At 43.4% G+C, this 25,165-nt stretch overlaps 1 protein-coding gene across 7 annotated transcripts in view; it reads left to right on the top strand.

The window, feature by feature from the left end:
- The window catches only part of LOC109899516 (RNA-binding protein 33), a 53,533-nt gene extending 28,535 nt beyond the window's left edge, over positions 1 to 24,998 (top strand). Inside the window, exons 9-19 of one of the 7 annotated variants that reach the window (XM_020494828.2) lie at positions 1,202 to 1,442; positions 5,647 to 5,708; positions 9,239 to 9,374; positions 10,464 to 10,843; positions 11,545 to 11,835; positions 12,068 to 12,379; positions 13,925 to 14,587; positions 16,617 to 16,784; positions 18,882 to 19,082; positions 19,476 to 19,564; positions 19,760 to 24,998. In XM_020494828.2, coding sequence (XP_020350417.1) covers positions 1,202 to 1,442; positions 5,647 to 5,708; positions 9,239 to 9,374; positions 10,464 to 10,843; positions 11,545 to 11,835; positions 12,068 to 12,379; positions 13,925 to 14,587; positions 16,617 to 16,784; positions 18,882 to 19,082; positions 19,476 to 19,564; positions 19,760 to 19,808 — 2,592 coding nt within the window. In that variant the 3' untranslated portion in view covers positions 19,809 to 24,998. Of the gene's footprint in view, positions 1 to 1,150; positions 1,443 to 5,646; positions 5,709 to 9,238; positions 9,375 to 10,463; positions 10,844 to 11,544; positions 11,836 to 12,067; positions 12,380 to 13,924; positions 14,588 to 16,616; positions 16,785 to 18,881; positions 19,083 to 19,475; positions 19,565 to 19,759 lie in introns of all 7 variants that reach the window. The other 6 variants (XM_020494830.2, XM_020494826.2, XM_020494829.2 and 3 more) reach the window with 6 other exon arrangements.
- The last annotated feature ends 167 nt before the right edge of the window (positions 24,999 to 25,165 follow it).

Genomic DNA, 25,165 nt, shown 5'->3' with positions numbered 1-25,165 from the left:
TAGGATTAAATCCATAGATTAGGGCCTAATGAATTTATTTCAATATAACTGTAAATTTAACTTATGTAACTCAGTAAAATCTTTGAAATTGATGCATATTGCGTTTATTTTTGTTCAGTGTAGGACTATGTATGAGAGTATGGATTATTCCATACTCTACATGTCAGCACCCAATGCCAGTGAACTCACTGACATTATTAATAAGGAATTAATCAGTATCACAATGGGTGATTTTAATAATAAATACATCTAAAACTAAAAGCATTGTATTTGGTTCAAAACATTCTAAGACTTAAATCTCAATTGGAGTTGTACATAAAGGGAGTGACCATTGAGGAAGTTAAACTTCTTTGTAGAACATTGGATGGTCAGTTATCATGGGCAAGTCATATTGACAAAGGTTTTGTAAAGATGAGGGGGTATATCTGTTATTTTTTACACATTAACTGTTTGCTGTTCAGGCTCTGGTCTTGTTCAATCTTGATTACTGTCTGGTAATATGGTCAATTGCAGCAAAGAAAGACCTAGCAAAGCTGCAGCTGGCTCAAAACAGAGCCGCATGCCTTGCCCTTAACTGCACATAGAGAACTAACATCAACAGTGTTTCCTGGTTGAGATATTAACTGCTTCTCTTTTAGTTATGAGAAATATTAGTGACACGATTTTCTGCATAATCAAATAACTTTCAGCTCAGACACCCATACATACCCCACAAGACATGCCACCAGGGGTTTCTTCACAGTCCCCAAGTCCAAAACAAAATCATGGCAACACGCGGTTTTAGACAGAGCCTTGATCACATGGAGCTCCCATCTCTAATTACTCATGCAAAATTACCTTTAAAAAAAAAGATTACAAAATAACTTGTGGATTGAGGGGGACTGTGAGGGGACACACTAACACATGATTTTATTTGTACTGTTTGGATTATTATTTTTGTTGCATTGTTTGTACAAAACATTAGGAACAACTTCCTAATATTGAGTTTCACCCACTTTTGCCATCAGAACATTTTAAATTTGTTGTGGCATGGCCTCTACAAGGTGTCAAGCATTCTACAGGGATGCTGGCACATGTTGACTCAATGCGTCCCACAGTTGTCAAGTTGGCTGGATTCTCCCTCTCCATCACTCCCGTTACCTCCAATTAGCGGTCTCCCTCGAGAATGACTCCCCCTCACCCACGTCATCATCTTCAGCAGCACCATCGTCAGGGTGGCCCTCGAGGGCCCTCCTTCCAGGAGCACAGCGGCGGCCCGTTGGCCCTACAGCCCCTCCTCCCCCTGCACATGGCCCAACGCGGGGCACCAGTCAGGCCCCAGACGGACCCACCACACCGCATGATGAATCCCCCTCCCTCACACAACCACCAACAGCAGCAGCAGCCCAAGAACATCCACATCAACCCCCATTTCAGGGGCCCTGCATCCTCCCCTGCACAAGGTAGGTCTGTACTTTGGGCTGCTCCGCATGTTTGCAGGGCCAAATAGCACCCCATTCCCTAGATAATGCACTACTGTTGGCCCTGGTCAGTGTAGTGCTTTATATAGGGAATTAAGGTGCTATTTGATACGCACACCTGGTCCCCTTTTCATTGGCTTCTGACTTATTGTAATGATAGTGCCTCTTCTGTTGAATGTTGTGAGTATTTGCAACTTAGGTGAAGGCATAAGATGCAATTCTGTTGGCAGTTATCAGTGCACTGCTTTGAAAAGTGTCATGTTTGGGTTGAATGACATGTGGACACTTCTCAAAGCCAGTAATAGGTTTGTTGTTTTTTTGGCAGCATCTCCATTCCTCAATCTGTTGGACTGCCATTGAAGTGTATGTGTGTGTGTGTGTGTGTGTGGAGGGGGACAGGATAACGGGAGTGTTTTTAAAGATGTAGGCAAATGTCCCTGAACCCATACAGTGCATTTAGACCCCTTGACTTTTTATACATTTTGTTACGTTAAAGCCTTATTCTAAAATGGATTAAATCCCCCCCCCCCCCCATCAATCTACACACAATACCTCATAATGACAAATAAAAATCAATTTTACATAAGTATTCAGACACTTTACTCAGTACTTTGTTGAAGCACCTTTGGCAGTGATTACAGCCCCGTTCTCTAGTTCCTTTTTGCCTCTGTCCAGATGTGTACATAGAGATTTTTCCCAAAACCGCTCCTGCTTTATCTTGGCTGTGTGCTTAGGGTCATAATCCTGTTGGAAGGTGAACCGTCATCCCAGTCTAAGGTCCTAACCTACTCCAGAGCGCTTTTCATCAAGGATCTCTTTCTACTTTCCCTTGATCCCGACGAGTCTCTCAGTCACCTGCCGCTTTAAAACATCCCTACAGCATGATGCTGCCACCACCATGCTTCACCGTAGGGATGGTACCAAGTTTCCTCCAGACGTGACGCTTGTCATTCAGGCCAAAGAGTTCAATCTTGGTTTCATCAGACCAGATAATCTTGTTTCTCATTGTCTGTGAGTCCTTTAGGCGCCTTTATGGCAGGCTATCATGTGCCTTTTAATGAGGCCTGGCTTCCGTCTGGCCACTCTACCATAAAGGCCTGACTGAGTGCTGCAGAGATGGTTGTTCTTCTGGATGGTTCTCCCATCTCCACAGAGGAACTCTGGAGCTCTTTCAGTGACCATCAGGTTCTTGGTCACCTCCCTGATCAAGTCCCTTCTCCCCCAGTTGCTCAGTTTCTCTGGGCGGCCAGCTCTGGGAAGTGTCTTTGTGGTTCCAAGCCACTTTCATTTATGAATGGTGATGGCCATTGTGTTCTTGGGGACCTTCAATGCTGAAGACATTTTTTTGGTACCCTTCCCCAATCCTGTCTCGGGGGCTCATGGCTTGGTTTTTGTTCTGACATGCACTGTCAACTGTGGGACCTTATATAGACAGGCGTGTGCCTTTCCAAATCATGTCCAATCAATTGAATTTACCACAAGTGGACTTTGATCATCCTTGCAATGTATCTACAACAATGGGAACAAGATTCTCAATTTCGAGACTCATAGCAAAGGGTCTGAATACTTATGTAATTTAGTTATTTCTGTTTTTTAGGTTTAATGCATTTGCTAAAATTTATGAACCTGTTTTCCCTTTGTCGTTATTGTGTGTAGATTGATGAGGGGATTTTTTTAAACCTCTTATCCCTTAAGCGCGAATCCTGCTCAAATCGCGTTAGCGGGATTGATTTTTTTGCAAAATTCAAACTACAGAAATATCAATATTCAACCTTCACTAAAATTTATGTGTAATACATCAAAATAAAGCTTAACTTCTTGTTAATCTAGGAACTACCGCTCCCGGATCTGGGAGAATTGTCATCAACTGACACAAATTACCATAACGCAACAGACAAAAAATATTACTAGAAAATATTCATATTCATGAAATCACAAGTGAAATATATTGAAACACAGCTTAGCCTTTTGTTAATCACCCTGTCATCTCAGATTTTGAAATTATGCTTTACAGCCAAAGCAAGACAAGCATTTGTGTAAGTTTATCGATAGCCTAACATAGCATTATGCCTAGCTAGCAGCAGGCATCTTGGTCACGAATCAGAAAAGCAATCGAATTAAATCGTTTACCTTTGAGCTTTGGATGTTTTCACTCACGAGACTCCCAGTTAGATAGCAAATGTTCCTTTTTTCCATAAAGATTATTTTTGTAGCCGAAATAGCTCCGTTCTTCACGTTTGGCTGAGAAATCAACCAGATATTGAGGTCACGACAACGCAGAAAAATATTCAAAAATAGATCCATAATATCGACAGAAACATGGCAAACGTTTTTTATAATCAATACTCAAGGTGTTTTTCAAATATCTATTCGATAATATATCAACCGGGTCAGTTGGCTTCTTAGTAGGAGCGAGAGAAACGATGGCCGCATTTGTCTATTACGCACATATCACTCTGAGAGACACCAGCTGACCACTGACGCAATGTTGTCGCTCACGCTCATTTTTCAAAATAAAATCCTGAAACTATGTCTTGTGACACTAGACACATTAGGGAAGCCATTGAAAAAGGAATCTGGTGGATATCCCTTTCACTGCTCAATAGGGACGCATGGGAACGCAGAGGTTTCTAAATAAGAGTCACTTCAGTTCTGTTATACTCACAGACAATATTTTTACAGTTTTGGAAACTTTAGTGTTTTCTATCCTAAGCTGTCAATTATATGCATATTCTATCTGGTCCTGAAAAATAGCCCGTTTACTTTCAAAACGTTATTTTTCCAAAAATGAAAATAGTGCCCCCTAGTTTCAAGAGGTTAATCCAGCTGCTGTGTCAGATTTCCAAAAGGCTTTATGGCGAAATCAAAACATGCGATTATCTTAGGACAGGGCCCCGCATACGAACACATGAAAATCATTTTTCAACCAGGCAGGTGCGACACAAAAGTCAGAATTAGCCATATAATAAATGCCTTACCTTTGAAGATCTTTTTGCTATCTCAAATGTCTGTGACACAGTGAATGGTCATTTTGTTCGATAAATTCCTTCTTTATATCCCCAAAATGTCCATTTATTTGACACGTTTTATTCAGAAATACACCGGCTCCAACATGACTACAAAGTATCTAATAAATTAAATGTAAACTTAGTCCAAACATTTCAAACAACGTTCCTAATCCCAACCTCCGATATCCTAAAATGTAAATAAACGATCAAATTTAAGACGGAATAAAAACAATGTGAAGCGCGCTCCAGTTCACGCACAACAAAAGACTAAAGCCCTTCAGAGTGACACCTACAAAGAACAGCCCTACTTCTTCATTTCTCAAAAGAAAAACATTGAACAATTTCTAAAGACTGTTGACATCTAGTGGAAGCCATAGGAACTGCAATCTGGGCCCCCAGGTCTCCCATAGAAAACCATTGGAAAACAGTGACCTCAATTTTTTTTCCCCCTGGATGGATTGTGCTCAGGGTTTTGCCTGCCAAATCGGTTCTGTTATACTCAGACATTATTCTAACAGTTGTAGAAACTTCAGAGTGTTTTCTACCCAAATCTACTAATTATATGCATATCCTAGCTTCTGGGCCTGAGTAGCAGGCAGTTTACTTTGGGCACGCTTTTCATCCGGAAGTGAAAATACTTCCCCCTATCCATTTTAGAATAAGGCTGTAATCTAACAAAAGGGGACAGGGTCTGAATACTTTCCAAATGCTCTGTATATACAACGTACTGTCCTTTACAATAGCTGCAGTTAAATTAATCCCCATTGCCAGTTACAACAAACTGATTATGAATTGAAGGTGCATGTAATATTTTCTGAAGTCAAAAAGCCTAGCTAATACTGTATGATGAAGTGGCCTCAGAGCCAAATCTACCTTAACCTGTGGTCCTTTAAGAGAACTACAACCGCATACTTTTACTATGTTCATTCTTTAATTCCTTTTTGCCTCTGTCCAGATGGGTAAAAGTGGGAGCCCATTTTGGAGGTGAAATATAAAAACAGTTCTCAGACGAACGCTAGATCCATATTCGGTGCGATGTGTGAGTCTTAAAACGTGCCTATGTAACAGCTCACAAAGGGGTGTCTAATGGACTGCCTCTTTCTCCCCACACTCGTTCTCTCTGCCTATTCCCATTTCTTTCTCGACCCCCAATCTTCTACATATTTCTCTGTCTGCAGTGCCCTTGCTGCCTCCTGCCCAGAGCCAGCCCAGACCTGCTGTGGGTCCTCAGAGGTTCCCTGTGAGTAGCAGCTGCTCCCCCGTCTCCGTTAACAGTGTGAACCTTTTTGTGAGAGAAATGTCATTATGGCAATTAGATGCCCACTCGGGTCCAAATACTGTTAGAGCGAATCTGTAAACTCTGATACCAAGTCTGTCTGCACAACTGGTAATGGTTGATAGGGGCTTTAGGCAGTGGCTATGGTGGCAGGCTTAGTTTAGTTTGCACTCTTCATGGATGCGCTAGGGCTCAGACTCTGAGGTTGGCATCATAATGAAATCCTGAAATCAGGGCTGCCTCCCAAATTGAACCTTATTCCCTACATAGTGCACTCCATCTGACCAGAGCCCAATGGGCATAGGGTACCATTTGGCACGCAGCCCGGGATAAACCCTACCACCGCCAGTGAAAATACCACTTTTTATTCGCCAGTGAAAATACCACCTTTTAGGACAAGTTTGTCCCAAAGCAGAACAGTCCTTTTAGAAGGCAGTTTGAATGGGTAAAACATGCCCAACACAGTTTTTGTTTCATACTCAGGCTAAAAAGATAGTCAGGTAGTCAAAGAAAGGAATATGGAGTCATTGAAGAGCCTCAGAGTAAACTAGAGCCCATTACAGAGATAACAGGAAAGGGATGCTTTTTTAAAGTGATTACAAACATTGTGGGGGAAGTGGATTGGCTAGGCAGCCAAATATGACTCAAATTACTCTCAGATACATCCCAAATGGCACCCTATTCCCTACATAGTGCACTACATTTGGTCAGGGCCCATAGTGCTCTGGTCAGAAGTAGTGCACTATGTAGGGTATAGGGTGCCATTTGGGATGCCGACTCAGTTCTCCCAGCTAATGATGCCCAGGCATCAGGTGGAGCTGGTGCTGACTGACACCTTCCCGGGAAGAGTGTTTTATATGGATTTATGCAAATCAGCTTAAACATTTGAAAATGGTTGCGTCCAATTGCATTTGGCATAAGGTTTACAAATGAGCCAGGGTCTCGCGTTAGTCTGTTATTTGGAAATTGCCTACATTTTATTCAGTCTTCCTCGTCTCCTCTCCATTTCAATTTTCCACTGCCAGTTTCCATCAGTCTGTGATGGCGGTGGACATTGATAGCAGAGAGAGTGCTTCAGTGTGTGTAGCAGCTGTTTTACACTTTTGTCAGAGTTTGAGGGAGAGGCTAAGCTGACGCCAAGCATAGTGTTGGCTTCCCCAGCTGTCAATCACTTTTAGGCTGCTGTTGCCACAGACGTGATTTGAAATACATGTGACAAAAAGACCTGCAATATCCATGTACTGGACTGGGCACCAGATTACAGATGATTATCCTATATTATCAAATGTAATTGTTCAAGGAGGTGGCGGAGATCATGAGATTATGCCCCTGTAATAATCTGTACTATCGTTATATGAACAATATCGTTAACCAGGGGTTCCAATTAAGAGCTCATTAGGGTGCTATAATGATGAAAAAACTGCTAGTCAGTAATATATTTTTATGTTTGTAATTTGCATGTAGTTGAAATGGTATCCATTATATCAAGTGCTTGGTGGTGCCGTACCATATATTAATTTAGCACTTGCTGGCCGCCACTTCTAAATCGTTGTAGCCACTCCAATAAAAACATTTGAATAAAAAATTGCTATGGTAAAACTAAAACCAGATATAAAGTATATAGAAAAGATAAAGGAGCTATATATCTTTGAGAACTAATGATCGGCAATAAAAACTATTCAGAGAATATCAAATAAAAATGTCATGACATGAGGGCCCCCATTGATTTTGTTATGTTTTAGTCACTCGGATAACATAAAACGCAATAAGCCATAGCCAAATTTGTAGAATTGCAGGAAATTTACTTTAAAGCAGCCAAAGAGGATAGCCTTTAAAATCTTTGGTCGGAGACCACGCAATTGGCCATGCCCACTATCACACCTCCTCATGCTAACTTTGCCACCGCTGCTGAAAAAAATCTTGGGGGAAACACTGTGGTGAAGTATCATTATATTTAGCCATTTTATTTCAAATATGAATACATTGTAATATCATCAGGTTAGATATGGAAAACATGAAAGTAGCCTTGGTTCCACATTGTCCAAGCTACAAAGAACTTTAAACGATGACATAGAAGTCCCATCGGGAACATTTTCTGTCCGACGGTAGAGGCACTTATCTAACATGTCTTTCAGACTCATTGGTCAACAGTACCATTGTCCTTAGAAAGGTGAAATCCCTCCCTCATCAGTGGCAACAATATGCAATTTATACAAAACACTATGTCCAAAGAGGGAACAACCAAAAGAAATGTCACTTCTAATCCTCTTCGTTTCCATTTCTCATTGAATGGTTTGACATTTGGCCCGGTCCATTGTATGACATTTGTCTTAGCTAGCCCTCTTCTCTTTCCGAGGGGGATATCTGCAGCATCAGTTACACATTGAGCACCTCTCAGCCTGTTTATCGAGGATTAACACTCAGAGGATGAGCCGCGTTATCAAATTCATACAAATTTCCAGAGGTATTATGTATACACCCGAGCCTCCATTGTGTATACCGGACTGACCTTTGCAACAGAGCTTTAACGTCCAAACTAACAATGTGATCCGCTCCCTCTCCTCCTCTGCTTCGTTAAGCCCCGTTGATTAACTTTCTGTTAAGCAACTTTGGCGACTTTCTCCAGTCCAGCATTCAAAAACACCCCTCGATCCCTCTCTAAATGCTGTCAGTCTACCGGCGAATCAGGATGGATTAAGCTTAGATAGCATCTTAAGTCATTTATAAAGCGGCAAGGAGGGAGGGAGGTCTAAGCACCGCATTTGTGGAAGTGCCACATGTTGAGTTGAAGGTTAATTTTTCAACAGAGACTGATGTTTAAGAGGATAAAGGAGAGACGGGCTGTAAGGGGGGCTTCTTATTCCAAGGAGGGATTAGGGGATCGTTATCTGCTGCTTTTCCTTGAAGGTAGATTAGACGCAGCATGGTGGGGGGGATTGTGTGCTGTGTGGAAAGCTGTTGTACATACAAAATGGGTGGCTGGAACAAAGAAATTAGCACTGATTTAACCCAAGCCCAAAATGCTTTGCCATCCTTGTTCCCGGAACGCGAGCAGGTCACGTCAACAAAGTTTATATGTTGGCGTTAGTGCAGGTTTACAATAGCGATCCTGTAATTCACATTGTTTCATACGATATTTTACAATATTGGGACCTTTTCTCAAATGGCCGTTTTTCTGACCAAAATGGCAGATTCTGTCATGTTGCTATGATCCAATGACTACTCTAGTGAGTTATAGAGGTTTATTCTCAATGGTATTTTCTCTGAATATTTGTGTGCACAAATATACATTTCACGCAAGTCAACATCGTGCCTAATGAGAATAATCCTGGCCATTACATTTTGAGCACTCACTCCCTTTCTAGTATAATATTATTACCTGAAATGTCCATTTTTGGGGGGAGGGGGGGGTTAATTAGTTTGTGATTACAGTGGTTCCCAATGTGGAATTAAATGCATGAGCGTTTTTGTGTGCTCCTCTCCCCACATCACAGCGACCAGGGGACTTCCAGCAACAGCACGTGCCGGGTAATTTCGGCCAGCCGCCCCAGAGGCCCCCCCATCACATGGAGCCCTGGAGGAACCAGCCTCCCCCCACCCCCCAGGACAGAGAGCCCTTCTTTATCGGGGGTGAGACCACAGCCATGTGTCCCAAACGGCACCTTATTCCCTTTTTAGCGCACTATTTTTTTGTTGTCCCAAATGGCACCCTATTCCTACATGGTGCACTAATTTGGACCAGGGAGCTCTGGTCAGAAGTAGTGCACCACATAAGGAACAGGGTGCCATTTGGGACGTAGCCCTCCTTACCTAATCCCACACACTCAACTCACCACCCCCCCCATGCCTTCTTCCCTACCTTTAAGGGGTTATGTCTTCTCTCTTAGCATATCTAACCCTTCTGGGCATTAACCCCTAGCAGTACACCTACAGGGTACACTGCAAGGGTAATTGCAGAGTTCCATTAACTCAATTAATGTTATGTGCTCATGCATGCATTCGAAATGAGTCGGGGCTCCTAATGTACATGCGTATCATTTACTGCTTATGTGGAATGAGAATACCATCAAATATTTGTGTCGTGTTCTGTTAAAATAAATGTAAGCCTATGTATTGGCAGTCGCTGTCTTTTTTATTTCACATTTAACCAGATAGGCTAGTTGAGAACAAGTTCTCATTTGCAACTGCGACCTGGCCAAGATAAAGCATAGCAGTGTGAACAGACAACAGAGTTACACATGGAGTAAACAATTAACAAGTCAATAACACAGTAGGAAAAAAGAGTATATACATTGTGTGCAAAAGGCATGAGGTAGGCGAGTAATTACAATTTTGCAGATTAACACTGGAGTGATAAATGATCAGATGGTCATGTACAGGTAGAGATATTGGTGTGCAAAAGAGCAGAAAAGTAAATAAATATAAACAGTATGGGGATGAGATAGGTAAAATTGGGTGGGCTATTTACCGATAGACTATGTACAGCTGCAGCGATCGGTTAGCTGCTCAGATAGCAGATGTTTGAAGTTGGTGATGGAGATAAAAGTCTCCAACTTCAGCAATTTTTGCAATTCGTTCCAGTCACAGGCAGCAGAGAACTGGAACGAAAGGCGGCCAAATGAGGTGTTGATGTATTGAAAGTGAGTGGAGATGCGGCAAACAACTTGAAGTCTCAGTTGTGGTTCTTTCCCCCCTCCTATTTCCCCTCCTGTTCTATAGAGCCAGGGCGGTTCCCAGGGCAGCAGCTGCTCATGTTCGATCACCAGAACCCCGGCTTGCTCATGAACAGTAATAACCACCAGCTCTCCAGCCAGGGCCACATGGCCTTCAACCAGCCAAGCCCAGGGGGGTTCAACCAGCCAGGCCAGGGTCCAGGGGGCCAGCTAGGGATGTTCCAGAGAGAGCCACCCAGACCTAACCTGCCTCCCCAGGGCCACCCCCAAAGCCACCAGGGCATGGCCAGCCTGACTGGGCACAGCGGACCCACTAACACCAGGCTCTTCATGGGCCACCGTCAGCCCGGCTTCCCCCAGCAGCAGGGGACTCCCGGGCCGTTCCCCTCACAGCAGCTCCAGTTTGGGATGCAGGTACGGATGAGAGTAAGTGAATCTACTACCAATTAACATGTGTGGTGGTGACCTGCACTCTGCCTGTGCAAGAGGCGTGCGGAATGATTTAAGCGTTGGTCCACAAATGGGAATGTTATCTATTTGTTAATTTGTTTAGTATTTACTCTGCATGGAAGGGAATCTGTTCAGTTTGTATTGTAAACTCTGGCTTTTTCCAAGCTTCTTCACTATCCGTAATTATTCTGTACCTGTTGAGATGCATGTCAAATGTGAAATACAGGCCTTTTCTTATTTTATAAACCAATCGTGTATTTCACCCAGTTTTCTCTGGATTATTAAAATGTTGGAAACCCGAGTAATGATCTCATAAATAAGTCAAGCTCGTTGAATATTCCCTGTTAGTGAAGCAGTCATAAAAACTGTTCGTATTTCTGAGACCTCCCTCCCATGTGGTATGTATGGTGAGCCACAGACAAGAGTGCCCTCTAGTGTACGACTCGTAGTTCTACCTCGGTTACCGCGGCTATATGAGGACACCGATTGGAGGTTAATCAAATGCATGTAACACTTTCTCCTTGAAGAAGCTTGAATCGTGTGCATATGACAATTCAGAACTGTGGCTTTTTCCCATGTTCAAATGATTTGTCAAAACCGTACGTCTTAAGACCATGTCAAAGTTAAACTCACTCATTCTGCCCACTGTCTTTTTTTTGTTTTTAAATTAAAACTAGGGCTTGATGCAGCACGGCCTTCTCCACTCGCAGCTCCAGCATCATGACTTGCCTCTATCCCATCAGCAGCAACATCAGCAGCACCACAGACAGGACGTGTCTCAGCGGCCTATCCAGCACCACTCTCACCCCCATCCCAACGAGCAGCGGCAAGGCCCCATGATGCATCGCGGCGGGCAGGGCCAGCCCCCCTTCCACCAGCAGCAGCACGGCAGCCCCAGACAGATGCACCCTAGCGGGCCCCGCCCCCAGAACTTCCAGCAGCGTAACGCCCCCATCAGGCCGAGGATGGTGAGGAGCCTCGTTTTAGTTTTTTCCTTTTCGTTTCAGAATTGTGAAATGATTGTGCTTACAATTGGTCATAGGACTGTTTGGGTTTATGGCAAGTTCCAAACGATTTTTGAATGAATTGACATGCTTTACTTTCAATCAAAAACCCAAACGGGCACAAAAAGAAAATCACATTGGTTATATAGGCTACGCATATCAAGCAAATGTCAATACAAATCATCCCTTTCCACAGAGCCCCCCTGCCCCCAAACTCATTCCCCAGCGCAACAGCAACCTCCGCGAGCTCCCCGTAGCACCTGGCAACCAAAACGCGAACAACGTCCGCCCGTCCTCTGCGCCAAACGCCTCCAACGTCAGGCCCGTTGCCAGGGCAATGCAAGGAGGGGCGCGACCGGGCCTGAACCCTCGGCCGGTACCCGGCGGTGGCAGAGGAAGAGCCCAGCCTGCTGCTGCCAACAAGGCTGCAGCACAGCTACCTGGGCCACTTGAAAGAACGGTGGTTCGCAGGGATTCCACAAGCACTCTGCCAAACACAGCAGTACAGGTCAGTTCTGCACCACATGTAAATGGCACCCTATTCCCTATATAATGTAATAAAGCTCTGGGCAAAAGTAGTGTACTATGTAGGAAATAAGATGCCATTTCAGATGCACCTAAAAGGAGTGTCTAAATTAAACAGTGTTGTGGCTAAAACGGGAAAACAACTTGAAACGGCTGGGATTTCCATGTGCGACTCATTTGCAATATAGAAAGAATTTAGAAAATGGGCTTTAGGTTTTAATCATTCTCTGTTATCACATATTCAAGGCATGGAGCTAATTTGAGAATGCTTTATTATTTTGACAGACGTGTGCCTGTAAAATTCAGTAACCTGAGATAAGCCGAGCGAAGCCCGCCGTGATCCTAAGTGGGGTCGTTCTATTTATTTAATGGCCCAATCATAAGGTTAGAAATGAGATGAGACTCGTTCACAGAGGAGTCCATTATAAAAGGAATCAATACCATCGTAGTGTATTTCTCTGGGGTATCGCTTTTCATTGCTACTGTGAATGTCACACCAATTTAGACGGTTCCAATGGTAAACACTGTAACTCTGTGGTGCGTCTCAAATGGCACCCTATTCCCTATAGTGCACTGCTTTAAACGAGCGCTGGTCAGAGGTAGTGCACTATAATGGGAATAGTGTGAGGTAGGGCTGGGAATTGCCAGGGACCTCACAATACGATTATGTATTGCTATTATCACGATTCTATGTATTCACTGAGTGTGCAAAACATTAGGAACACCTGCTCTTTCCATGACAGAATGATCAGATGAAAGTTATGATCCCTTATTGATGTCACCTGTTAAATCCACTTCAGTCAGTGTTGATGAAGGGGAGGTGATCGGTTAAAGATGCATTTTTTTAAATCCTTGAGACATGGATTGTGTGCCATTCAGAGGGTGAATGGGCAAGACAAAGATCTAAGTGCCTTTTGAACGGGGTATGGTAGTAGGTGCCAGGCGTACCGGTTTGAGTGTGTCAAGAACTGAAACGCTGCTGGGTTTTTCCTCGCTCAACAGTTTCCTGTGTGTGTCAAGAATAGACCACCACCCAAAGGACATCCAACCAACTTGACACAACTGTGGGAAGCACTGGAGTCAACATGGGCCAGCATCCTTATAGAATGCTTTTGACACCGTGTAGAGTCCATGCCCCAATGAATTGAGGCTGTTCTGAGTGCAAAAGGGTGCTGCAGAGGGACGAGAGAGAACCAGTTTTGATCAATCGTGGAAATAAAAGTGCTGAAAGCAAAATGGGCTCTTTAAAAAGAGAAAGCTATGAAGGAAAAACACTGGTGTTTTGGTGCAGGTACAGCAAGCTAGCGCAGAAATAATAATGCAAAATTGTCATAAAGATACACTATATCTGCAAAAATAATATCCTGATATGAAACTATCGATTTCTTTCCCCATCACTAGTCTGAGGGCCCATTGGACTCTGGTTAAAAGTAGTGCACTATATAGAGAATAGGGTTCCATTGGGGAAGCAAGCCCGTGTTACTAGCACATTGTGAGTTTGTGTCTTTGATGTTTCTCATATTGTTAGGATCCGGACGAGGACGAGGAGACGCGGCAGTACCGTCTGAAGATCGAGGAGCAGAAGCGTCTCCGGGAAGAGATCCTGAAGAGGAAGGAGATGAGGAGGCAGATGCAGGCCAGCGTCCGCAAGAAGGAGCTACTGGAACGCATCAACGGCCAGGGTGACCCACAACAACAACAGCTGCAACACCACCAACAACAAATGCAGCGTCCGTTTCCTCCTAAACTGCAACAGCCCCAGCAAGGCACTTCTGCTTTCCCTCCCAGCGGCACCCCACAGACGCCCACCGCACTCCGCCAGAACGTCAAGACCCACCTGACCAAGGGTGAGCAAGCACCTGCTCCAGGCTGGCAGGGCGTCCAGCAGGGGAGCAACACTGGCCCCGGGTGCCCTGGTCCCAACCCTCACCAGCAGGCCCAGTGGCAACAGCAACATGGGCAGCAGAGGAGGAACGTTACCCAGCTGAACCCTATCAGACCAGGTGGGGCCCCTCCCATGGGGAACATGCCCATTCAGGGAGTCCCGATGGCGGGTCTGGGTTCCGGCCAGGCCCAGTCTCTGGGGCCTAAATCAGGGGTGAAGAGAACTGTGATGCAACGAGCCAACAGTGGAGACGGAGCGGGGCCACAAGTTCCACAGAAAGTAAGAGTGGTCAAGCTTCTAGGAGGGGTGAGTTCCTGGTTTGGCGATTTACTTTTGGACTGACAGACATAGGGTTGCAAAATTCCGGGAGAATTCCGGAATCCGGAGGGAATAAACAGGAAATCCTGGGAATTTGGAGATAATGTACCGGAATTTTGCAATCCTAAATAAACAGCATCTTTGTTTCGTTTTGCCTTTGTCCTGCGGTTCGTTCGGTACCCTCTATTGTTTCCTTGAAAGTGAATTCAAGAATTTCCAGATACTTTTAAAGGTCACCCACTCACTAGGACCATATGTTTTGTAACCTATTCAGAATGCCATAGGGCTCTCATTTTGGCAAGATGTATGCATAAAGTGTCCCATTTCCTTTGTTTTTGTGGTGGTATTGAAGATGAGGCGCTTCCACACCCATCTTAGCTATAAAATGCTAATAGGAACCAGTCATTAATGTGAACTGTCTGGCATTTCTCTGACATCTATTAAATGTAATTGGTGTTTGAGACACCACTGCTCTTAAAGGTTGGTGTCTGTCCTTTTTGAAGGCATACCCATATTGTTTTTAAAAGATCTAGACGTCGGGAACTTGTGCAAAACAGGCAAGACGGTTATGAGCCAACTCAGTCCAGATTCAGAAATCCCTCCTTTGTCAGCGTTGGATCATTTTATTCTCGTTGGTTCAAATCACTACTGCCGCCTTAATTATGAATTAATCACGGTTGTAAATTGGAAAAGGCTTTGTGTATAAACATTCGTATCTGTCGTTGATGAGGCAGTTGTGAGATGTGATGTATTTTGGAGTAAGCTGCTTTGCTCACATCCCAGAGGATAAGGATGTAAAGGCTGCATCGCAGGCTCTCTCTCTCTCTCTCTCTCCCTCTCTCTCTCTTTCTCTCTGCTGCCCTAAATGAAGATAACGGAGTGTCAGCCACGTTAATAGAAACCTGTTCCTAGCTATCTGAACTGCCGCATCTCCGAGGGAGAGAGAGGAAGCCCATAGCTGTGCTGAAAAAGCAGATTCTCCAGATGCTCTCTCCTCCGCCACACATTGTTCCGCTGTCATCGGCAGCCTGACAATGTTATCTCGCTCCCTCCCCTCCCTCTCTCCAGCAGCCGCCTCTCAGGTGTGTGAGCCATAGAAACGTCAACCCACGACTCGCGTCAATTAATCTTCCCTTTAGCAGGGCGGCTCTGCACCATAATACCTGTGTAAGAAAGAGTCGCCACTTTTGAGGGAATTGGATTTGTATAGCTTAGGCAGTGCAGATAAGGGGGGGGGGGGTTTAATCAGGCAGAATAGGGCCCTACAATGCAACATGCGCTACAAAAGCCAGGGGGGTGGGGAGGAGACGGGGTGGGTTAAAGGGACGGGGAACATGCGAAGCCGGTGTCACTCGGGTGTAATGCAGCTTAGCATCTGATGGGTGCAATCAGCAGCTGTAGATTTCTATAGGAGGATTAATCCATTTACTGTGGGATGACTGCAGGAGACCGGTCAAAGTCAGATAGCACTGCGGTCTTTCTCTCTCTCCCTCGTATTGATCTGTCACATTAAGAGGAGGAGGAGAGAAGAGACAGCCTTCATCTCTTTCCGCGTGTGGGTGTGCATGTGTGTTGCCTGTACGGCCCTAGCTATCTGTAACTATTTAATAACGAGAGCGTAACCATGTTGCATCTATTCTCAGCAGGAGGCCCACAGTGCTCCGCCTCAAAGCTAATGTCTTCATGGGTATTGTGGTGTGAGAACAGGAAAGCTAGATTGGCTTCAGATATTGCTGAAGGGCGCATTTCAACAGGACCTTTTTCAACCGTTTTGATGTTCGATTTGATGCCTGGAATCCGTGATCGGTCTTGTGTTCTCTGCGTCGCCAGGCCCTTGGATCCAATCAAAGGACTCCATCCAGACCACACTGTGTAACAGTTAAAACCGAGAAATGAGTAGAAAGTCTGTTGGCACTCTATGGCCTGCGATAGTGCACTATGTTGGCACCCTATTCCATACAAAGTGCCCCCCCCCCCCTGCAGTCTATTTACTTTCCCTGTACTGTGTGAACTCTAGGGAGGAGATGTGAGTGGTGCCAGCGCCCCAATCCAGCAGCAGGCCGCCAGGCCAGTCCCCCAGCTCCGCCAGGGCCCAGTGAGGAAGGTAACCCTGGCCAGCCCCCCCGGAGGACTGCCCATACAGGGCCTGGTCACACAGGGGGGCAGAGGGGGCATGGGCAACAGGGTAGGTTGTTATATCTACTCACACCTATCACCATTACGAGCACTACACACACAAAAACTGTGTTTGTGTCCCAAATGGCACCTTATTCCCTACATAGCCATTTGAGGTGCCATTTGGGAAGGGACCGGTGGACTCTAATCAGGGCCGAGCTAACATGGGTTACTTACCAGGGCCTGAAACTGTGTTTTTGGTCCACCAGCCAGTTCTGTCATATTAAGGGCAGGTGTATTTTTGACAGGAGCGCTACCTAGAATTTTCATCTTTTAAATATAGATGTAAGAAAATCATATCTTAATACATTGCTATTCGCTATGTTTTTCATGCCTCTGGCGTTCCCCTGCCGTTTGTTAGTAGCTGTACCATTTGGAGCAGGTCTGGTAATAACTTAAGACAGGACAGTATGCCAGGTGTAGTGATGTTGACAAGCTGAGAGTCGGCGTGACATGACTGCTACACGGGGTCCCCTGGCCTCTCTGTACGCTTGTCACCAGCCCGCCGTCTCGGCGGACGGGACGGACGCTCTTGGCTCGGGAAAGGCAGCCACCATGACAGGGAAAGGCAGCCACCATGACGCCTGGTTGGCTGGCTCTCTCCTTCTTTGTACTCTGGGGTCGCTCCCCCTTTCTGCCGCGGTGGCTGGCGAATGAACACACCACTCCCTCCCTCGCTCTCGTATGAAGATACAACAGATGCGCGCAGGCAGCATTCATGTTTTGACGTTGACACTATGTAGAAATATAATAAGTCAATCAAGCAAAGGCACCAGCCTGGAGATGTTTATGAGAAAATGGAGGAGAAAAAATTGCAGGTTTTTGAATTTTCACTCATGCTGAAAAACAGTCGACCCTGGTAGATGCTTCTACACCTGCATTGCTTGCTGTTTGGGGTTTTAGGCTGGGTTTCTGTACAGCACTTTGAGATATCAGCTGATGTACGAAGGGCTATATAAATACATTTGATTTGATTTTGATTTAGATGTAAGACTGCTAAAGGGTGTAAATGTACAGTGTGTTCACTTTTTCCACATTTTGTTACGTTTTGTTACGTTTCAGCCTTATCCTAAAATTTATTAAATAGTTTTTTCCTCATTAATCTACACACAATACCCCATAATGACATAGCGAAATCATGTTTTAGACATTTTTGCTCCTTTATAAAAAAGAAAAACTGAAATATTCAGACCCTTTGCTATGAGACTTGAAGTTGAGCTCAGGTGCATCTTGTTTCCATTGATCATTCTTGATGTTTCTACAACTTGGTTGGAGTCCACCTGTGGTAAATTCAATTGATTGGATATGATTGTCTATATAAGGTCCCATAGTTGACAGTGCATGTTAGAGAAAAAACAAGCCATGAGGTCGAAGGAATTGTCCGTAGACCTCCGAGAAAGGATTGTGTCAAGGCACAGATCTGGGGAAGGGTACCAAGTCATTTCTGCAGCATTGAATGTCTCCAAGACCACAGTGGCCACCATCATTCTTAAATGGACGAAGTTTGGAACCACCAAGACTCTTCCTAGAGCTGCCCGCCTGGACTAACTGAGCAATCTGGGAGAAGGGCCTTGGTCAGGGAGGTGACCAAGAACCCGATGATCGTCACTCTGACAGGGCCCTGACTTGAACCCAATCAAATATCTCTGGAAAAACCTGGAAATAGCTGTGCAAAGACACTCCTGTCCTACCTGACAGCGCTTGAGAGGATATGCAGAGAAGAATACAGGTGTGCCAAGCTTGTAGCATCATACCCAAGATGCTTGAGGCTGTAATCGCTGAGTAAAGGGTCTGAATACTTATGTAAATGTGATATTTCATTTTTATTCTTTGTAAATTTGCTTTCTAAACTGTTTTTGCTCTGTCATTATGTGGTATTGTGTGTGTAGATTGTTTTTATTCCTCAGTGTAATCCATTTTAGAATAAGTAATGTAATTGTGGAAAAAGTCCAGGGGTCTGAATACTTACTGAATGCACTGTAGATATCACGCATCTCGTTGCCACTCGGCTGAATGTGGAATTAAAACAACATACCTGCATAAGAGGTTCAAGCCGTTTCCTCTCTCTTTCCCCCCTCCCCCTTTCTTTCCTCCCTGCCTGGTGCAGGTGGTTGTCCCAGGGTGTGGCAGAGCCAGCGGGGCCGCGGGAGGGACGGGTCAGCTGGGCCGGGGGCGCCTGATTCCTACCAGACAGAGCCAGAGAGGGGCAGAGGACAGCCAGGCCTGCACTGTGTCCATAGACGGCCTCTCCACATCCACCACCGACGCGCAGCTCCGGAACTTGCTCAACTCAATCGGCCCCATCCAGGTAGGCATTCTTTTCTTGTGTCCATCTGTGTTTGCATCTGAAAAGGCAACCCTAGAGTGCTCTACTTTAAATAAAAAATTATATATATATTTTTGAAGTAGAGCACTCTCGGGTGCCATTTGGGAAGCTTACCCTACTCTCCCTCCATGCTTCTCTGCTCCACCGGTAGAACGTCTTCTATGCTCCCTCTCATATTGGTGGACTCTTAACTAATGTGGATCCGATTGTGGTCTGCTAGCACCCTCTAGCTACAGAATGTAATATAACCACACCTGCCTCCCCCATCCACCCCTGCTCCCTCTTGTGGATGAGAGAAGCTTACGACAGAGGTAGCAGCAACTGCTCTGTTCTAAACACGCCTGCTCTCCCCCTGTTCTGCTTATGCTGCCGCAGATGTTCAAAATGCTGCCCCAGCAGAGGAAAGCCATTGCCAAATTTCACAATCCCCAGCATGCCTTGAGTTTCCAAGTCAGCTTCAACAGGTAAATAAACCACTTTGTTTCACTCTCTCTTTTTAAAACCCACGATCCTCTGTCACTACTCTGAAAATGTAGTCATCACCCCCCCCCCCCCCCCCCCCCCCCCCTCCCAAAATGTATCATTATGAAAAGAGCTTACACCTAACACCAAATTAGAACGCTTACTCATCGATGCATCTTTCTTTTGGAACCATACAGGCATATGATAGATTTGTCCCATATTGATGTGTCACTGATTGATGTCTGAAGCCGCGCGGTAGAGGGTGGCGGCGAGTGCCCAGTGCAGGACGTCACGTCTGACGTTCATGTGGCTTGGAGGTTCCGGTGTACAGATCCTTCAGCTATATGTAACAACAGCTCTATGGAACACACAGAACCTACACAGCACCCTCATCCTCCTCACAACAAGCACCCCCGACCTCCTTGCCTGCTGACGGATCTACTGAGGAAAACTTCAACACAAAGCAGCATGTTTTGCTCATGTTTGAATTTCCGTAAAGGGGGAGCTTCAATGCCGGTTTCATATGACAAATATGTTTATGGTCACTGGTCTGGACACTTGGACAGACGTGACTAGAGGGAAGATGCTGGATAGTCTGTGATTTTTCAAACTTTGACAGAAGGAATTTGAGATGAGTAAAAGGTTTGTGCATCGGGCACTAACGACAACAAGAAGTAGTGGTTGACACTGGATAATGGTTGCTCCCCACCCTCAGCTCAGTTGTGAACACCATCTATATCAACGATTAGGGAAAAGAGTTTAGGAGATTTAACTTGTACCTGGAGATTTTACACATTTTCTGAACAGGTCTTTTTGATTCGAGGCAAGCTGCTGATGTAGGTCTTGACTGAAAGAAACGGGTGTAGAATAGGTGCGAAGCTTACCACTACATATTTTCCTTTCTGGCAGTGCCATTTTCCTTCTACAAATGGCAGCATTTCATAATTATTGTGGATTGGATTTGATGGGTTGACTCTTTGGGTAGAGCCCTTCCTCAAGTAGTGTTTCATTCCTGAGTAAATGGCACAGCCTAGTGGAGAATTTAAGCCATTTAAAAAATATTATCTGGTTTGAGGGTATGATTATGGGGATTCAAACTTGACCTTGCATCAGGTAACCATTCCAAGGATTTTTATTAAAATAGAATTTAGATTGATTAGCCATGCAAATATAGGACGTTCTTAACCTATTCCTAACAGAATTTCACAGTTCTGTTAAAGAAAGCCCTTTTGACTGGCCACCATGTCTTCACCTTCACTTCTGGAGGAATACTAGACTGGATGACATGGATAAATAGTGTGTATTTGTTAGGTTTTCTCTACATTTTAAGGTCATTGACGTTACGCGGAACGACTGGTTTAATTGTCCTTATGATGCTAGTGTGTCCATTTTGACCGTTTAGCGTTACTTGATCATTGGAAAAATGTGTACTTTAATAGGGAGCTGTTAGTTTTGTCTTTTAACTGGGTAAACATGAATAGGGTGTCTACGCTTGTGTGGTCTCGGAATCCGTTTTAGACTTTATTGACATTTTGGATGCACTCAACTTTAGTTTTGTGAATTGTTGGCATATTCTGATTTCATTGGTACATGTCAGGTTTAGTGGGTGTGTTCGCTCCATAGTAAATCGTCATTACAGTTCCATTTTAAAGTTTATCAGTGTTTCCCTTAGAATTTGTTTTAGCAGTGGTGGCAACTGTCACAGAAGGTGGGTGGGGGGTCAGGCAAGGATCATAAAGGGGTTTATCTGGTGTTCGTGTTGGAGGGGCGTGGTAATTGGTGTGGTCAGCCCGTTGGCGCAGCTTAATTCGATCCAGAATTGTCGGCGGAGAGACAAATTTTCTGTTTCTCAGCAAAATTTCCTGCAATTCTATGTATCGCTTTTTGCCATGGCTGTGTTATGCTCACACATTATAACAAACACAATGGGTACCCCAATCGGGGCCCCTGGTTATGTGCCCGGTCAGTAATCCAGCCAGGCTAAAAATACTTCATAGGACGAATCAAAAATTTACAATATTAACTGTCTAGCGTTTCTTTTTTTTTCTTCGATTTCTAGTTCTCAAAGATGATAATTTAAATATATTATTTAATAATATAATTTCTAAGTACTTTGTCTGGTTTTTGTCATTTAAGTTTACACAAAACATTTACCCATTCCACTTCTTTATATATATATTTGGTGTGGCGGCAACAATTTAGCAGCACCGGTGCGCCGCTGTGAAATGAATACAGGGGAAACACTGGGTTTGATTGTCATGCTACATTGGTATAATGATTCAAATGCTGAGTATGGTTGGTAGTTTTATAGTCTTGTCAACAAAATCTTTTACAGATTGATTGGGGGGGGACTTTGAGGCGTCCAATTTTTGCAGGGTACAATTTTTACATTGCATCAGATGTCTTTTAGTTGCCATAAATTTAGATTCTGTATTGGATTGCTGAAATGATTATTATTGGCCAATACGTTCCGAAGATTTTTGATATGGGTAATTTAGAAACCGTTGGAAGTTTAGTTTTGTTTCTGATCATATAGAACTCTAACCTGAGCTAGAACTCTTACTTTCATTTAATAGTAAACTTTAGTTTGACTCAATAGTACAACAAGGATACTGGTTTGTGGTTTTTGCATTAGGCCACAATTCAGAGTGTTGTAGCAGTCTTGCCAATCTATGTTTTTGTTTAGAATTTTGATTAGAACACCAAACCACAAAAGGAAATGTCATAATTGTAAATTAGTTTTTTTAAGTAAAAAAAACAAACTCATTCTATACTGAGTGCATTCATACATACATCATATTTTTTTAATAATTATTTGTTAATGGTGGATTGCAGGTTTACTGAAACCTGGTGCAACAAATGCATATTTGTGTCAAAGTACCTTTCAGTATTGCTGGATCAAGGCTCGGTTAGGTTTTTATTTTGCTTCCAAAAGTGACCAACCTCCTATAATAAGAGATCAGAATAAAACAGTTGTGGTATAATTTCATTATTTAGTATAATTTAGCGCAGTACCTGTTCCATTTGGGAAGGTGTGGGGGCAACCATTGTCAGTGTATTAGTAGTCATGAACATAACATCAAACAATTATAACTGTCACTGAATGTTTCACTTTTCCAAACTTTTTGAGTTCTCATTATGTGCTTTGTTGTATCAAGTTAACCTTTTTTATTTTTATAAATATATATATCTAGATATAGATGTGTGTGTGTGTGTGTGTCCAGACTTTCATTATTCTACAAGTGTTTAATTTGTATGGAGAACAAAAACTTGAGAGCCTGGACCCTGTTTCTGTTTGTCGATATTTGAATACGTTTTAAAGGGAAAATAAAATATGGCCTATATATACCATGAAAATATGGTTATGTGAAGCCGATTGAACTATTCTAGCCCACAACTTTGTGTGTCTGATGTCTATTTGTCGTTACGGTGAGGTAGCTCAATTCGGATGCCAGCTGTCCTTCATTGTAATCAAATCTTTTTCTTACGGTATTTGGTTAGTTTTTATCCTCCCTGGTTATTGTCTCTTCCAGTATACTGACTCCCCTCCCTGTGCTGTTTTACCAAATCCTTGAACAATTTCCTGTTGCACAATTCAACTTAGGAACTAGGTGTATCAGTAAGATTAGGTAACTTGTGGTTTTGAATGTAGGCTACATCGTTCCATTACATGCTAATTGGGTACAATCTGCCATTATTTCTGGCAATGAATCTTCATTTTATTTTTTGTGAAGTATCTTTATTCAAAGTATATGAGTGTATATATTCATAGTTTACATTTAATTACCCCCATCCTCCCCAACACACAGCACTGATAATTCATTATTTGAGATGCCATAGTATTAGCTGTCAGCATAAGGAGCAGAGGATGGCGCATGTGTTACCTAGCGGTTTCCTATACTCCTTGTAAGTCGTAAAGGGCAACATGTTACAATTGAGTGCAATTTAAAAGTTTTTTTTTGTTGTTTTTTTGGTCACATCCCGTTTTGGGCTTTCTCTGACTACTGACTGAGGTTTTATTTTGTTAGATGTTTGAACTGGCCGCTTCTTTGCACGTTGTTCAATGTTTTTTTTTTTTTGTGCTGAATTTAAATTTGAATCCTATGGATTTGAAAAAGTATTGGCAATGCCATTTTAAGTCGCATTAGTAAAATACATGAATGTTATGTCTTGTAACAGAGAACCAGGTTCATATTGGACCTATTTTTGTACCTTGTTTCTAAGGTGTTTATTGCCGTTGTACTTACGTGTACTGTATGATGAACGTTGTGCTTTTTGTGTCATCAGGTTTGGAGCACTCCACTTTAGCTGTTTTAATGTTGATGATTTTTTGGGGAAGCTGTATTAATTTAGGTTTTAAACAGGATGCTACATCTACTGATTTGACTGATCTGCTCACATCGAATTGTTTGCTATTGCTTATTTTATTTTAAATGTCAATGGTTTTCTAAGATGCAACTACTGGACATGCTGCTTAAAATGTTATTGTGGCCGTTGGGTTGAAGAAGTGCCTGATGTTTAAAAGATCTCCGAACTTTGAAACTACTAACGTTTCTTTTTCTTCACTTAGGTTTATTGGATGGGCTCCAGAAGCGCATAGTTTTTTGTTGTTGTTGCAGGACCACGGCTGAATATCCATAGTTGACTCCTTTCCTCTTTTCTTTTCTTTTTTAGGTGTGATCCCGTGGACTGGCACCTTGCCTCAATGCTAACACGGTTTGGTTGTTTGCAGGTCCTGTGAGAACACGATTGACTACTTTTTCCTCTTGATAATTCAGTTGATTTTGCAGCATGGTTTTTGGCCTCATACCCCATTGGTCGGACTTACTCTTCTTCCATCAACCCCTTTTCCTGTAACCCTATCCTCCGAACCTCCAAGGTTGGCATTGACTCAGTTGAGGTGTGTTGTTGTAATTGTGGTTGTTGCTGCTCTTAACCCTCTGTATCAAGCAGGGGCCCTGTCTGGATTACCTTTGTTTGTTAGCCCAATGGATGGAGGTTAACATCTCTGTGACGACACCCGGGTTCACAGATCAGACACGCTTAAAGCCACACGCTTCCACTCCACCCAAGTCATGCCAGCTATGCTCGGCATTCAAATGTTTGGTTGGATCATAAAAAAGACACCACTGATTTGTTATACCGTGGACGGTGTGATATTGTCACTGAAAAAACTGACTTGAATTGTTGAAAATATACCAAAATGTATGTTTCACATTTGTGTTGAAAGAAGTGTTGATCAATCAAGATTGTACAAACCAACATTGATCAAGAATTTCAGTGTTTGTCTGTGAAATGTTTGCTTGAGGTGCCTTTGTAAACTGAGATGCAACATGTTGAAATATGCTATTATTTTTACAAAATATACAAGATACAATGTGCATTGTTGAATAATTAAGTGATTCCATACCTAAATAAACACCTATGTATTTTGTATTTTAGTTTTCTTGAATTAACTTTGAAAATAAAGAAGTGCGATTGATTTAAAAAAAAAAAATATGTTTCACCTTTATTTAACCAGGTGAAATATCGCAGTGCGATTGACGCCTAGTATGATGCGCTAACTATAGGTAGAAACAAATTATGCTCAAGTCATTCTTACG

Source organism: Oncorhynchus kisutch, linkage group LG11 (genome assembly GCF_002021735.2).
Source record: "Oncorhynchus kisutch isolate 150728-3 linkage group LG11, Okis_V2, whole genome shotgun sequence".
Classification (NCBI taxonomy): Eukaryota; Metazoa; Chordata; class Actinopteri; order Salmoniformes; family Salmonidae; genus Oncorhynchus; species Oncorhynchus kisutch.
Note: the sequence above shows the minus strand (reverse complement) of the source record. Positions and strands in the feature narration are given on the sequence as shown.